This window comes from Ailuropoda melanoleuca, chromosome 6 (genome assembly GCF_002007445.2).
Source record: "Ailuropoda melanoleuca isolate Jingjing chromosome 6, ASM200744v2, whole genome shotgun sequence".
In the NCBI taxonomy this organism is placed as follows: domain Eukaryota; kingdom Metazoa; phylum Chordata; class Mammalia; order Carnivora; family Ursidae; genus Ailuropoda; species Ailuropoda melanoleuca.
In genome coordinates this window covers 58,291,032-58,306,412 of record NC_048223.1, presented here as the reverse complement: position 1 = coordinate 58,306,412, position 15,381 = coordinate 58,291,032, and the positions used below count along the sequence as shown (strand labels likewise).

Below are 15,381 nucleotides of genomic sequence, written 5' to 3'. Positions count from 1 at the left end.
CTTCGCGGTAGCAATATTTATTAATTTCAATAAATATTAGTGGGATAAGCAGACCCGAAACAGAGCTAGTCCACCCAAGAGAAATGAAAACATAGTAGTCACACAGAGAATTTTATGTCAGTGTTCACAGCAGTGTCATTCACGATAGCCAAAAATGGGAAATGACACGCAGGTCCATCAGCTGATGAACGGAGAAACACAGTGTAAGAATGTCCGTACAGCAGAACACTCCCCGGCCGTGAAAGAGAATGAACTGCGGCCACGTGCTGCAACATGGATGAACCCCGAAGACATTTTGGTAAATGAAAGAAGCCAGTTGCAGAAGTCACATAGGAAATATCCAGAATAGGCAAATCTGTAGAGAGAGCAGCCTGTGGCTGCCTGAGATTGAGGGTGGGAGGGGGTAGTGGCAGAAGGGGGGCATCAGGACTCATTTTGATGTGATTGAAACGTTCTAAGACTGGATAGCAGTGACCGTCCCACAGCTCTGTAAACTTAATGACAATCGTGATTTGTACCCCTACAACAAGTGAATTTTATGGTTATGAATGTATACCTCAAAAAGCTATAAAATATAGCTATATAAGTCTCATTGATGGAGGTGTCATTGGGGGCTGCCCCCTCCTGGTCTCTGTACAAGAGAATCACCTTTGCTTCCAGGAGGCTGGAACCATGCCAGCCAATGGGCCTTTGATCCCAGCTCTAGGTCTCTTACCCCTAAGACATGACTCGGGCACTTTCTAAGTACAAACTTCCCAGATGCTTTTTCATAGAGAGAGTCACCAAGGATCCCCTTATTCTCAGGGACCTCAAAAAAAAGTTAGTCTTCTCCTGGAAGTTTGGAAGGGCCATTTTGTGGGAACTTTAAGTCAAGAGTGAATGCTTTTCCAGTTTTTCTTGCTTTCTCATTATAGAAATGGGCTTTCACTGAATAAACATGGGAAGTCTCCAATTCATCATTTTCTCAGGGGAAAGCAGTGGGCAACTCATGAGACAAAGGACTTGCCTTGGTCTCAGAGTGAGTTGGTCCCTAAACCAGACCTCCAGCTCACCCACCAGGACCTCAAGTTTCCTCGTCCTGAGCGGACCCGGTCTCTAGGAGCTGCTTGTACTTGACGCAAGATTGTGAATGCTTTCTAAGTGCTGGTAGGAGACCAGCATTGAGTGTGATTTTGCAGGTGGTAGGACTGATGCATAGTATCAATAAATTGCCTCTCTCGGAGACCAGAGCTCAGGATGGAAGTTCATGCAGGGATATGGTTACATCTCACTATGCCATGGAGTACACATTGTGTACAAGAGAACACTCCTCCGACACACACATGCACCTTTTTCTACAATGGCCTGTGGAAGCAATTCAGGCAACAGAACAGGGAAGAGCCCACCCATCCCCCAGTGCTTCTGAATGAATTCCGTGGCATAACCAAAAGGAGGTGCTTGCTTCCACCATTACAGCATGTACGACCATTGGGCCAGAGTGTGTAAGTCTACTTTGAGTTGCTCCCAGAACTGTTGGCTCAAGCGCAAGGTTAAGGTGGAAGGCACAAGATCATCAGTAGAGGGGTAGTTAGTGGGGTGGAGGTTTGTTGGAGAGGGAGGGTGACATAAATAGCATCCCTAGTCATATAATAATGGTCAGAGTTGCTGGGACAGGAAACAGCGTGAAGCTAATTCACCACTGATGTCTTTGAGGCAGTCTGATGTTATAAATACTGAAGGAGTGATAGCAAATGCAGAGGAATCACTTGACTTGCAACTTAGGATGGGAAGGAAAGTAAGCAAAAGTTTCCTGCACTTGAAGATTTGAGAGGCTTTTGAGAAGGGATACTGCCCATCCCTCTCATTGTAATTTCTCCTCTCTGAAACCTGCATAAATTGAACAGTGCATTGAAAATGACCCTGAGAATGATGCATGACGTGGGATGCATTTGCTGCCCTTCAAGTAGTGGAGAATGAGCGCGCCTGCAAACCAAACTTACTGTATCACTCTGTACTTATTCCTTAACTCATTTTAACTGTTGTTACAGACACTGGGGCCCGAACTTCCTAATAAAGTAGGACTAATATCTGAATTTTCTCTGGTCCTTTTGGCCTGAATGTCTGACCAAGGCAAGATTGGGTGTCCCAGTGGGGCAAGGTGGCAGTGGCTCTCTGATCCCACTGCCTTGCTCACTGCCCCTCAGCAGACCAAGTGTATTTCTGACCCTGAACTTTGTTCCCCTTTTTACTTAGGAGACTTTCTGTCTTTCAAGACCCAGGCCAGGCTTTTGCTTCATCTGGTTCTTTTCACTGTTATCACAGCCCACGCTGGTCACGCTCTGTTCAGGATTTCCGTTACAGCCAAAATCTGTTCTGCACATAATTGTTCTGTAATGCTTTCATAGGTCTGTTTTGTCACAGACAGACTGTAAGTTCCTGAATAACAGTAATCATGCTTTATATTTGTTTTATTGACTGTCCGGAGCTCTTGGCACAGGGTGGATGCTTCATGGCAGTTCCCCAGCCGACTGAGATGTTCCTACGATACGTCACGCTGTATGTAGCCCTATGAGGTTAAATGAATGCTGGATGAAACATAACACGATCCCAGTTTTGCTGTGAGAGTGTGTGTGTGTGTGTGTGTGTGTGTGTGTGGTGCAAAGACACACAAGACTGGGAAAATGCAAGCAAAATCTCAACAGTATTATCTCTGGGTACTCAGATTAGTTTGTATTCCTTATTATTTATGCTCTTCAGTACTTCTCTAAACTACTTACAAAGAATATTTTTACGTTATGGGAAGTAGGTCTACTCTAACAGAAGTATTAGGAATGAATGAGGTAATGAAACTGATAAATAATTATTATGATCATAAGAAGCTCAGTATAGTGAAATGGGAAGTTTGTGATGAATTTGGTTAAATGCCTAGGATTCTTTGTGGGTCTATGCCAGTGTTTCCCAAAGGGTTGTTCCAAGGGGCACCATTCCTACCACAGGTGTTACCTTTAAATAATATGGGAAACAAGGGCACCTAGGTGGCTCAGTTGGTTAGGCAGCCAACTCTTGATTTCAGCTCAGGTCATGATCTCAGGGTCATGAGATCGAGCCCTGAGTGGGGCTCTGCACTCAGCAGGGAGTCTGCTTGAGGTTCTCTCCCTCTCCCTCTGCCCCTCCCCCCACTCATGCATGCTTTTTCTCTCTCTCTAAAGTAAAGAAATAAGTCTTTAAAAATAATAATGATAATAATATGGGAAACACACATCCTGTAGCTGTGGAAATTCACAATGTCCATTGGCCTGAATGTTCCTAAAGCAAAGGAACCTGGCTCTGATCTACCTAGTATTTCCCAAACGTTTCTGATCATGGAATCCTTTTTTCTTATAGTGCCTGTTAACATGTTGGGAAGCATTGTCCTATCTGATTTTTAAAGAATAGCATAGATTTTGGTTTTGAATGTCTTTATTTTGTTTGTGTATTATTAATATTCCCTTGATGAAATGATCTGAAAGGGTGACAAAATTAAGAGTATGACTTCTTTATTCAAAATCTATGGGAGCATTTTAACACAATATCACAGGATTTGGTAACTTTCTTTGTCATCACACCAGGACACAACATCTGTCATCACTTAATTCTTTAACTTTTAAAACTGTATTTGCCACGATCAAGAACTAAAACACAATGAAGAACTAAATGAAAAAAACCAGGCCATAAGCCTGAATCTATTCACCCTCCTCCAGAGTCCGTCTTCAGTAGGAAGTTAGTCGTGTGAAACTGTATTTTCTTTTTCTGCAGATTTTTTTTTCATCTCCATAATTATCTTTCCCATATGAGTTTTTGACGATGGTAATGATCGTTGAGAGATCACCCCCAGCACTGCTTGGATATTATCCTAGTAATGAAAGGTGGCAGGGCTCACCCACGATGTCAGGTAATCAGTGTATAAATTGAAACGTGCATGCTTCTGTCTGAAACTGAACTTGCCTTAAGTTGTGGGGATTCACTGGGAATGACGTCCAGGCATCCTGGTGGGAGGGCATAACGCAGAACTCGACCTTGCTTTTGCCTTTCCGTGTCTCTCCCTGCCCTCCATCCCATGACAGGAACACACACCTTGCTGAAAACTCAGGTGGTTATGCATTTGATTTTCCAAGGCTTTCTGGCTGTCCTGTTTGCTCACATGAGAAGTAAGAGGCAGAAGGAAATTACACATTAAGGCAGGTAAGGAAGCACAATACAGATGGAGTCAAGTAGGATTGGGGCTAGTGAAGGACACGATCTCTCCTTGACTAGCCATGTAAGATTTGGGATTACCTTTGACTGAAACAAATACAGCCGGGGCTGGCCATTCATCATCGGATTAGCTAACAGCGGTGTAAGAGGCTCCTTTCAGGATTTTGCCTCATGGAATTTTTTTTAGAAAGTGTGATATACAAAGCTTGGTTTACTGTCATTGAAATATACCGAGTATGTGTGACCCCGGTATATTTTGCACTATCTCCTGTACCCCCGTGGTGGAGACCGCCCTTCAGCACTGGGCACGCGCATTCAGCCGAGTGCCAGGCTGAACATGTGAAAGTCAAGAATGCTGTCTCCCAGAGATTTGCATCTGTCCGTGGCTACACCCTATGCAAGTTACAGCTCTGTTTAAATTTCCAGCTGACTGACACGCACACAATCATGAATGAAAACCAAACAGTGGAAAATAACGTCTTTTCACCTCCTCACGGTCTGTGGGAACAGCGCTGCCGCGGAGCCACGCTGTGAGCTGCAGCCTGGTTTCCAGAAGTCACATGGCTCCGAATGGAGTGTCTGAGGCCTTCCACAGCAGCCGCTGCCAGAGGCTGTGGTTTTTAAGTAACACTTCGAAGTGGAACTGAAGGCCATCAGCAGGAAGACGAGGCAAATAAAGCAATAAGAGAGAAAAGTCTATTTTTGCTAGGCACGCAAAATAAGATGAGCATCTTGGCATTTGTGCCTTCAAGTAACAGGCAGGAGGGGCTTCTGGCAGTGTCCCGGGAGCTTTTAGAGGTCAGGGGCTGTGACCTTCTCATGCAGGCATCCCCAGCCCCTGGCACGCCCGGCGCCCTATAGCACAGCAGGACATGTGAGCTGACACAGACCAGGGTGAAAAGATTTCAGCCTGTGTGTGTCAGAGAAGTGTTTCCTGAACACTGACGTGCGCGCAGATCACCTGTTGAAATGCAGCTTCGGCTTCTGGGCTTCTGGAGTGGGGCCTGAGATGCTCTGTTTCCAGCAAGCTAGGGGCGGGCGCTGATGCTGCTCGCCCATGGACCACACTTTGAGGGTCAGGATCCCGGAGGATAAAAAAACCAGTGAAAACTGGCTTCTGTTTAAGTTTTGTTTCAGAAAGCTGCCCCCACAGCCCCTCATCCCCTCCCCAGGGTGGCTGACTGTGACAGCAGCGGTGGGGTCAGGTGCCTTCTCGCTCCCACCTTGGTCTGGGGCGGCGAGGGGAAGGTGTGGAGGCCCCCCAGTTAACCAACCCCTTCTCTTCCCCCAGGGGAGGAGCGCCCCCGGGATTCCCCGGGCCCGGCGGAGGCCCAGGCGCCGGCTGGGGCGGAGGCCGGCGGCAGGACGAGCCCGCACTGCTGGAGATGCTCCGGGGCGCAGCTCAGGAAGGTTTTCTGGGGCGTGGCCGTGGTGCTGTGCGTGTGCTCCTCGTGGGCGGGCGCCACGCAGCTCGCCAAGCTGACCTTCAGGAAGTTCGATGCTCCCTTCACCCTGACGTGGTTTGCCACCAACTGGAACTTTCTCTTCTTCCCATTGTACTACGTGGGGCACGTCTGCAAGTCGGAGGAGAAGCAGTCTGTGAGGCAGAGATACAGGTAGGAACGCGCGGACGGCAGGCCCTGAGCTCTGGGCTGCTCTCCTGAGTGCTGGCCCCGCTGGGCTGTCCCAGCATCTGGCGCTGCGTCACACCAGTGGGAGCAGTGGTGAGAGGTCCCAGTGTCACCTGCTGCCTGAGTGGGGCCAGGATCGGGATTCTGCCCTCCCGCCCCCGGCCGGGTGGTGAACACCTGCTTCCCATGTCTTCCACCCTAAGAACTCCTTTATATGAAACAAAAGACGGCATCTTCTAGAGAGAGCCTGTGGTAGGTCCCCAGAAAAGGTAGAACGGGGACAAATCTGTAGCTCCGTTTACCCCTCCTCAGGCTGGGGTGAGCAGTGTGAGTCCACGGAGCCAGGTGACGTGGCTGCTTCCTGTAGCTTACCTTCCCTCGTGGAGATGTTCGCTGCAAAGAATTGATTACTCATTCTCTTTCCGACCCAAGACGTTTCCTCCTTTGCTGATGTGATTGCATGGGTCTGATTTTACCCGGCAGCATGGCTCTCAAAATCAAAGCAGCGTCTGAACTTTGTGGACTCTACTTTCCCCTATGGAGTCCCCTGGTATGAACTTCAAAGAAGCCAGAAACCCTGACAGACCCTCTTCCTCAATATACAGCAGCGTTCCCCCAGGTCTCCTAGAAGTCAGATTATTGGTGTTGACCTCGATCCTCATCCTAGGCCAGTTGCGGGGTCTCATGGTTGCCCTAATTGGAGGCCCTGCGTGGGCTGTGTCAAGGGCTTCCTGTTGACCCAAGTCAGAACTACTCAGAAAAAAACTGGGAAAGAATGCTAGCCAAGGTGACCAGGTGGGCCCTGGGGGCTTAGCTTTGGTCAGCCCCAGAGGTGAGAAAAATGTTTGAAAGTTGAAGGTTCCTCACTCCTTCACCACTGCCTTCTTTCCCACTTCACCCCACCTCACCAGACACATGCCCTGTAAAACTACCACATCCCCTGTACCGTCTGCTTCAAGCTTCAGCCCTGTTCTGAAGTTGCCGCCAGAAGTCAATAGATAGTCTCGGGTCCAAGGAGCAAAGAGTTTGAGGAATGGAGGTCTAGACTCGGATCAGGATCTTTCTGCAGGAATCCACCATTAAAGATCCCTGTAAAGTTACAGGGGGAGGTGTGGGGTCCCAACTTTAGTACAGTTCAGAGGGAATTCAGACTGGCTGCTTTGGGAAACCAAGTTGTAAATCAGACCACGATTGTCCCCAGGGCAGGAGGAAAACAACGGTCCACTTTGGTCACAGACAAGAACAGATACTCAGTTAACGATGTATTAACAGTCATGTAGCTCGGAGCATAGTTTGTCATTAGAAATTTGCCTTCTTTAAACTGATTAGAATATTGAGCTCCTTTTTTTTAACAAGGAGCTGAAAGCGAGCTTATGTGTCCTTTCTTGAGAGAGGATTACGGGCAGAGACGGTGACATGTATTTCCCTGCTCCCTTCACCCCTGCACGCTGAACGAAGGCCCCCACTAAGGGCAGGACAGGCTGCTGCCTTAAACACGTATCCTCCCCGTGAGCACCGCTCACCTAGGGACAAGACAGGCACTGCAGGCCACTGAGGGCAGGTCCCACACCCCTTCACTGACTGCTGAGAACAACACAGAAGGAACCACGCTCGGTGGTGGTTAAAAAGTCCAGGTGGGAAAAAGGAGAGGTGACTGAAGTGGATTAGTTCAACGCAGACGTCAGTCAACACGATTTCGGCTCACTGTCTCCCTGTAGAAAGTGTCTGGGAAGGACCATGGAAAGATTACGGAGGTGGGGTCAGCGGGGAAGCGGTGCAGGGCAGGGCCGATAATCACACTGTGATCAGCAAAGCCAGCTAAAACCCTGCCCGGTTTCTACAGTAAAGCTTAGCTCCACCTCTTAAAAAAAAAACTTCCATAAAATCTTTCTTGAACATCAGCTCTAAGCAGAGCTGCCCGTTTACTAACCACTTACTGGGTGGCTGGTCAAGCCACACACACCACTAGGGGGGCAAAGAAAGATTCTTTCTCAGGAAAGGGAGAGAGCATTTTAACGTCACCGACTTGACTTAGGAGATGGTGACTGTGTCACAGCTCACATTGGGAGTTCTCTAAACAGACTTTGGGATTCCCAGAAGTCAAGGAAAACTGAAATCGCATCTTCCATTTTTGGGCTTTTATCAGAATTAGTGCCGGCGAGGGAGAGATCTGGAGGAGAAGTGTCTCTGGCTGAAAGAAGTGTTTCGGAAAGAAACAGGGCAGAAAAGAGCAAAGGTAGAGACCTTTTTCACAGAGAGGGAAGCAGTGAAGGCAGCTCTTCTTGTGGCTATCAGGAGGCAAGCAATCAGATGGAAGGTTCTCTTCCCCAAACCCTCCCCTGCTATGCTGCTTCCCCAACATGAAGCTAGAAAAGTCAGCCAAAGCAGAGAGGAAAGCTTCTATTGCCCAGCGCAGAGCCCTTGAAACCCAGTGAGCCCACCTGAGATCTTGCTGAAGGGTGGACGCTGATTTATTTGGTAGGTCCAGGTGGATCTGAGATTCTGCTTTCCTGCTTTCCTGACGAGCTTCCCGGGGATGCTGCTGGTGCTGCCACTGGCCCAAGGGCCGCACTTGGACTCTAAGAGCCCTGGACATGTGAGACTTACAGGTTTTTAAATGCTGCCGGTCTGACCAAATTCAGGAGCCAGGATTCACCATACCACGTAGCACTGATGAGGGACTCCCTTTGGGCCCCGGGGATGTTTGAGCCCTGGTCCTGTGCCACTTTGAGGGAGGAGAGGCTCCACGGGTGATCATGTAAGCTCTGGGAACCTCAGATGCTCCTTTGTAAATGGAACGTGGTAACACATGCACCACCATGCACACAAGATTGTTGCATGATCAGTTGAGACACTGTATACGTAAGTGCCCTATCAGCTGTGAAATGCCATTAAAATGTGAGCAACTGTCCCTGCCCTGTGCTGTCCTCTGTGGGTGACATCCCAGTATGTAGCCCAGGCCTCATTCATCGGGCACCTTGAGGTGATCTACTTACATGACAGGAGTGGGTCTTAGAGCAAGTGCTAACCTTGTGGGGTCACGCAGGTGTTATTCCTGGGAGAAATCTGCTCCGGGCCCTGCTGGCTACACAGAGGGCATCGTAGAATTGACCCGGCTTCTCCTGATCGGCCACTGTTGTCAGGAATGAAGAGTGAACATGAAAACCCCCCAGCCCAACCGTCCTGGGTTTTCATTCTCATGCCTGTGGTCCCCTGTTGCATGCTGACACATGCCAAGGAAGCAGCAGTGCCCGAGACCCAGAAGAGGCTCTGGCCATGGAGATGCGTGTGAGCGCTGTAGAAACGGCAGGCCCAGCTGGAAGGGGGGGTGTCCCCAGAGTCTCCTCCACAGCTGGGTGGCTGGGGAGAAGGCTGCATCAGGCCCGTGCCCCGGAGATGTATGACTTTCCGGGACAGCAAGACAGTGTCTCAGATCCCAGGGGCAGCGGAGATCGGCCAGAGCGGATCTGGGCCTCCTGAGCATGCTCGTCAGAAGGTCTTCCAGAAATTTCCATCCATGGTGGCCTCTTTTCATAAGTAAGCGCTAGAACCTTCTGCTGTCACACAAAAGTGAACGATACAGTGGTGACAGATATTTTCCTCTGCCTTTTGTAGTTTTGGGCGTCTGTAAGCTAGCCAACTGATTCCTTTTCAGAAACACTGAGAAACAGTCTGAGCCAAGAAGGGGGAAAGGGCAGTTTTGAAGCCTTTCATCTTAAATCCTACTGGGGCCCAGCATGTACGTAGCTGCGCAGGCTTAACGCAGGTACCGCGTGTGGTCTTGTAGCTCTAACATTCAAGGTCTAAGGAGCAAAGTGGAGCACTTGTGATCCAGAAGTTTGTTCTGTCTGAAAGCGGCATTGCTGTCTTCTCTGGGCGAGGCAGTAGGAACACAGTGATAAATGAGCACCCAGTATGGGAGTCAGACAGGCAAGCAAGGTAGGGGTGTGTGTGCAGGGGAGCCTGGGGGAGAGGCCAGGTGCCTGGGTCCTGGGGCAGGGTGGGAAGGTTTCTTCGAGGAGATAACTGAGGAACAACGTCTTTAAAGACAAGCAGACAGTGCTCTGGGTGCTGGACCCTGGGGAAGGCAGAGTAGCTCGGGGAAGCGCAGAGGCTGCACAGAGAGAGCATAGCACACGAGCGAGCTCTGATCGGCCGTGGGACATAAGTGGGATGGGGTGGGGGAAGTTAGGCAGGAGCAGCCCCTGGTGACCCTTCCACTCCGCGCAGAGAGGTTTGAATTCTGGCATGAGTACTGGGTTGGGGGAGGGGGGCATGGAAACGTTCCAGGTAGAACAGAGAAGCCATCAGACTGTATCTAGAAATACCACCACCACCACTGCACTGTAGGACACGGAACAGAGCGTGAGGCTGCAGGCCAGTGCAGCTGAACAGACTCTTGCTGACGTCCACCTATGGGGCATGTGGGCATGTGGGGAATGAGGTGATGTTCCTCGCCCTAGGCGCTCACAACTGAGTGAGAGACAGACCCACATGGAAACCAGAACGAGCTGTAGGGAGGAGGCAGGCAGGAGGGTGGCAGCCAAGGCTGCAGCTGGAGCGCGTGGACAGGGCAGGGTACACGTCAGAGCTATACTCAGATTGAGGCCCAGAGCGGAAGGCCTTTGGGTGCTGCTGGATCAAGGGCTTGATTCTCGAAGCAGCGGGATCCTTGGGGACATTTTGAATGGAAGACAGATATCATCAGAGCTGCTTGCAAAAGGAAGGCTCCAAGTGCTAATTCCACAGCTGCTTACACAATATGCCCATTTCACATCAGCAGTACAGTGACTCACGCGTTTTCATTTTTTGTTTCTTTGTGGGGTTTTTTAGCAGGGAGAGAGGACCCAGTTTCTGAGAAATGCCAAGATGTTGAGTGTACATCTTGAAGTATTACAAAGCCAGATCTCTTGCTTTGAATTGTTACTTCTTCACCCTAAAGCAAACTTTCATATTGGTGAGAAGCATTCCGGTGGTCATTTTCTCACCAAACTCAGGCATTCTGAAAATATGGGGGAATATCTTCTTTCCAGGGAGCTTCGGCACATGTTAGTGGGGCCCAGTGGGAATGCTAAGGCATCACCTAGGCAGCCCTTAATAGCAACGCCCCAGCACACCCCTGCTTTCTTGGTGCCATGGGGCCTTCTGTCTTATGCGACCTGGTGGTCTTCTGTGGCTGACCTTTCTTATCCTGAGCCCCAGACATGCCCTGGCCTGTTTTCCCAGCAACAGCTCTCTATAGGGTGAGGGTACTGTGGAATCAAGGCACAGGGGCCTTCCACTCTAGGAAGATGGAGATAGGCCTTCATTCATTCTACAAAATCTGCCAAGGTTCTAGGTGCTACAGATAGAGCAGTGGCCAAAACAAGTGAAAATCCCTGCCTTTGTGAAAATTACATTTTAGTGGGGAAAGAAACAATAAACAAATAAAATATGATGTGTCCCATGAAACCAGGCTAGAGGGTTGGGGTGCCAAGTGGGGAGGTGGTGGTGTCAGCCTGGGGACTTGTCTGTTGAAGGGGCCTGTGGTTACACCACCATCTCCCCACCCCACCCAGACCCACATGCCTGCGTCAGCCCTGCTAACCCATTGGCTCATTCATTCTTGATTCCTATAAGCATTCATGTCTGCAGTAAAATTTCACCAGCTGTCTACTCTGACCCTGCACCGCAGGTCACCGGGGACCAGAAGTTCCAAGCACATTCATTCTTGCCCTCAAGTTGCTCAGAACCCAGTGGCTGAAGCTACCTTTGTACCCCTGGATACAGGAGTCAGGTGGCAAGGAGGCCTGACCAGTGGGACCCAAGAGCCCTGGTCAAGCCACCAGCTCAGAGGGCCCAATGGAGGGAGGGAGGGGCAAACTGTCCGGTGCTCAGTGCATCCCTCTGCCTTCCCCCTTCCTCCTGACTCGGAGCAGTCTTGTTTCCTGTCTTATTTTCAAGAACCATCAACCCCAAAGGCGGCGATACGTCCAGAGCCCTTGCAGTTGCTGTTTGATGTGTTGTTTGTTTTTGTAACCGGCTTAGAAAACAATGGGCAAAAATGGGGGAACTTTAGTTTTTAAATGGCCTGTGCCCTCTGCTTCGTGGTAAATGATGGCAATGGTATATAACCATCTTTATGCCAGGAGATTTTGGTCAGGCTCGCTGCTGAGGCGGAGTCCCTCCCCCCGAGACACCACACACGTGCACGTGCACGTGCATGCGCACGCACACGCACGCACAGAGCCGTCTGAGCACGCAAGCCGTGCTGCAGGTCTGAATGGGACATCATAATGGGTCCCACTGTCAGCAAAAGAAGAAATGAGACGGGTGTGGCCGACATAGGTTTAGATCGTCTCTGCCTGTTTTAAGATACCATTTGAAATATTCAAGGATGTATTAGTAGAGAAACGAAACACAGAGTATGGTCCTCACGACTCAGATGGTGACAGTGCCCTCCTGCTTTTGTACCGGCTCTCCCGTGCTCGGCAGGGTCCACCCCTGCGTCCTCTCATCACGGTGTTCATAGTTTAGCTCATTCATTTCTCCTCATATATCATCCCCACCTCACCCCTATATCTCCACTAGACAGCTGCTGGCTCCATCCCAGGGAAATTCAGTGACAGCCAGACTCTCCCATAGATGAGTTGAGAATATTCCGCAAGTGATTTTTCAGCTTTCACTGAGGCAAGTAGGAAATATCGTGTTAGCTGCTCATCTCCTCTGTTCTCGTGTACTTCCGCCTCCGTTCATCCCCCGGTTATCTGAGGTTTTTGGTAATCCCTGAAAGGATATCAAGGATTTGTCTTTGAAGTTGAGCAGTTTATGGAGGTTATGTCATTTAACCTTGTACTTTCAGAGCACGTCAAATTCAGCTGCAGCGATGTCATGTTTTCCCATGCAGCTTCATGGAAGTTTTGCAAAAGGTCAGATCCAATGCTCATGCTTGTGGGTTTGAAGAATAGTAGCCATTTAACTAATTGCCATATCAATGGGATTGTGGCTCTTTGGGGTTCCAGGTACCTTAGGCTTCACTTGTTGTCAAGAAATATAGTAAAATTTTCAACACAAAGTGCCAGGACCCTTGTGAACATTTATTTGCAAGATCCGTGTTGCAGTGGTACAGAAAGTATAGAGCAAGGAGGGGTGGCTTTCCAGAGCGGGGATCCTGGAGGAGCAGAATTAACATTTGTACAAGTCCAACATGGAGAAGGGCCCCATGCATGGATGCGGGAAGGTTCTGAGAGGCACGCGCACACATGTGCATATGGGCCAGAGGATGCATGCAGCTGATGGGCGCAGAAGACACAGACTCCACTCCATCCACCCAGCTAGGGTTGAGCCATTTCTTACTTTCCATGTGGTTCTCAGTCATAGAGTCAAGGCTAGTAAGCCAGCTCACGGGCATATTGAAATTTAAAAATTTCACCGCATTTAGGGAAAAAGTCATCTGCACAGACATCTTCAAAGATCAGGAAGGGACTTTGAGGATTCTCTGATCCAACTCATCCATATTATCAAAGAGGCTACAGATGCTCAGAGAAGGAGCATGAGACCTTTGTTCTCTTCAGTTCCAGACCTCTTCAGAAATGCCACAAGGGAAATAGGTCAACACGCTTTCCTCATAAGGAAGAATATGAAGGCAGTGCCTGGGCAGGATTGAGCAACAGTGAGTAAGAAAGCCTCCAGCCAGCACTTGGGGCACAGTGATAAATTGGTAAGAATGCAGGCTTGTTCTCGGACAGCTCATGTTCGAAGCCCAGCTTTGCCTTTATTTCACTATGTGGCCATAGATTGGTCAGCAAAAGCTCCAAGCTTCACTCCTTCTCTATAAAACAGAGCCCCCAGTACCCGCCTCTGGGGGTTGTAGCTGGGATTGCCCTTCCTCTGGGCTCTCAAAGCTCTTGTCTAGACCTTGTGTTCCAGCTGCACTGGCTTAAATGTGATGATGTGTAGAAAGCCCCAAACGGCACTTGTCCAGAGGTTTTGTATCCACCTTCAAATGTGAATCCCCAGACTCACACAAGCCATACCTCCTGCTCTCTGCAGATTATAAAATGATGATGATGTTGGTGATGGTGATAGTGATGATGGTGATGCTTATAGCGATGATGGTGATGATGGTGATGTTGGTGATATTGGTGATGGTGATGATGATAATGGTGATGATGATAGCGATGATGAAGGTGGTGGTCATGTGATAGTGACGGTGATGTTGGAGATAGTGATGATGGTGGATGATAATAGCGATGATGGTGATGTTGGTGATGGTGATGATGATAATGGTGATGATGATAGCGATGATGATGGTGGTGGTCATGTGATGGTGATGTTGGAGATAGTGATGATGGTGATGATAATAGCGATGATGGTGATGTTGGTGATGGTGATGATGATAATGGTGATGATGATAGCGATGATGATGGTGGTGGTCATGTGATAGTGATAGTGATGTTGGAGATAGTGATGATGGTGATGATAATAGCGATGATGGTGATGATGGTGATGTTGGTGATGGTGATGATGATAATGGTGATGATGATAGCGATGATGATGGTGATGATGATGGTGTGATGCTGGTGATGGTGATGGTGGTGATAATGGTGGAGAATATTCCAACCACAGATAACGGAACCTTTCTCCTCATGAATATTCAGATGAGCCATGTAGCTGGTGTGAAGCCCACAGCAGGGAGAGCAATATCATGCCCTGTCATTATTCTGGGCTGTCAGGATGGGGGTATTTCTTGGCAGAGGTGAGCTTTGAGACAAGTTTGATGGGAAAAGGGCAGGGAACTCATATGGTACATGAGCTGCAAGCCAGACAGAAATTCAAGGTGATTCGTCTAAAAAGCAATGTCCTGTCAAGCTCTTGATGTTCTTTTTCATTTTTTGGAAGCTAAAAAAGGTAAAGGGGGCAATGCAGGTGCTGTGCAGAATGCTAAAGCAGATGCATGTCATTTTCCTTCCGCTGGCACTACCTGAGCCTTTATTGTACACAGCTCTTAGCTAAATTGGAATGACCACCCATGTCCGTAGGAACAGACAGTATAATGGCTTCCAAAGCCCTCACCACTCTTCCTGCCCCATACCAGCGTGCACCTACTAGTGTCATCCCACACCAGGCCCTGGGGATACAGGGAGGAGCGAGGCCATGTGGCAGAGGAAAGGGACCCCATGCCCTGGGGTCAGGCTGGTTCACGTTCTCAGATCCACCACTTACAAACTGTGTGAATTTGGGTAAGTTGTTTATAAGTGCTCCTTTCTCTTCAGTGTTCTCATGTTTAAGAATGGGGGATGGGGCGCCTGGGTGGCTCAGTTGGTTAAGCGTCTGGCCCTTGGTTTTGGCTCAGTCATGATCTCAGGGTCGTGGGATCGAGCCCTGTGTCGGGCTCTGTGCTCAGTGGGGAGTCTGCTTCTCCCTCTGCCCCTTCCACTCACGCTCTCTCTCTCTCTCAAATAAATAAATATGAAAGAAGGAAGGAAGGAGGGGAGGGGAAAGGAAGGAAGGGAGGAAGGGGGGAGAGGGAGGGGAGGGGAGGGGAGGAAGGAGGGAA

The 15,381-nt window shown here is 49.2% G+C and overlaps 1 protein-coding gene across 4 annotated transcripts in view; it reads left to right on the top strand.

Annotated features, from left to right (window-relative positions):
• SLC35F3 (solute carrier family 35 member F3) overlaps positions 1 to 15,381 on the top strand; it is a 408,994-nt gene that overhangs the window by 301,340 nt on the left and 92,273 nt on the right. For all 4 annotated transcript variants that reach the window (XM_034662504.1, XM_002928873.4, XM_034662503.1 and 1 more), the window contains one exon: positions 5,504 to 5,828. In XM_034662504.1, coding sequence (XP_034518395.1) covers positions 5,504 to 5,828 — 325 coding nt within the window. The remainder of the gene's footprint in view (positions 1 to 5,503; positions 5,829 to 15,381) is intronic.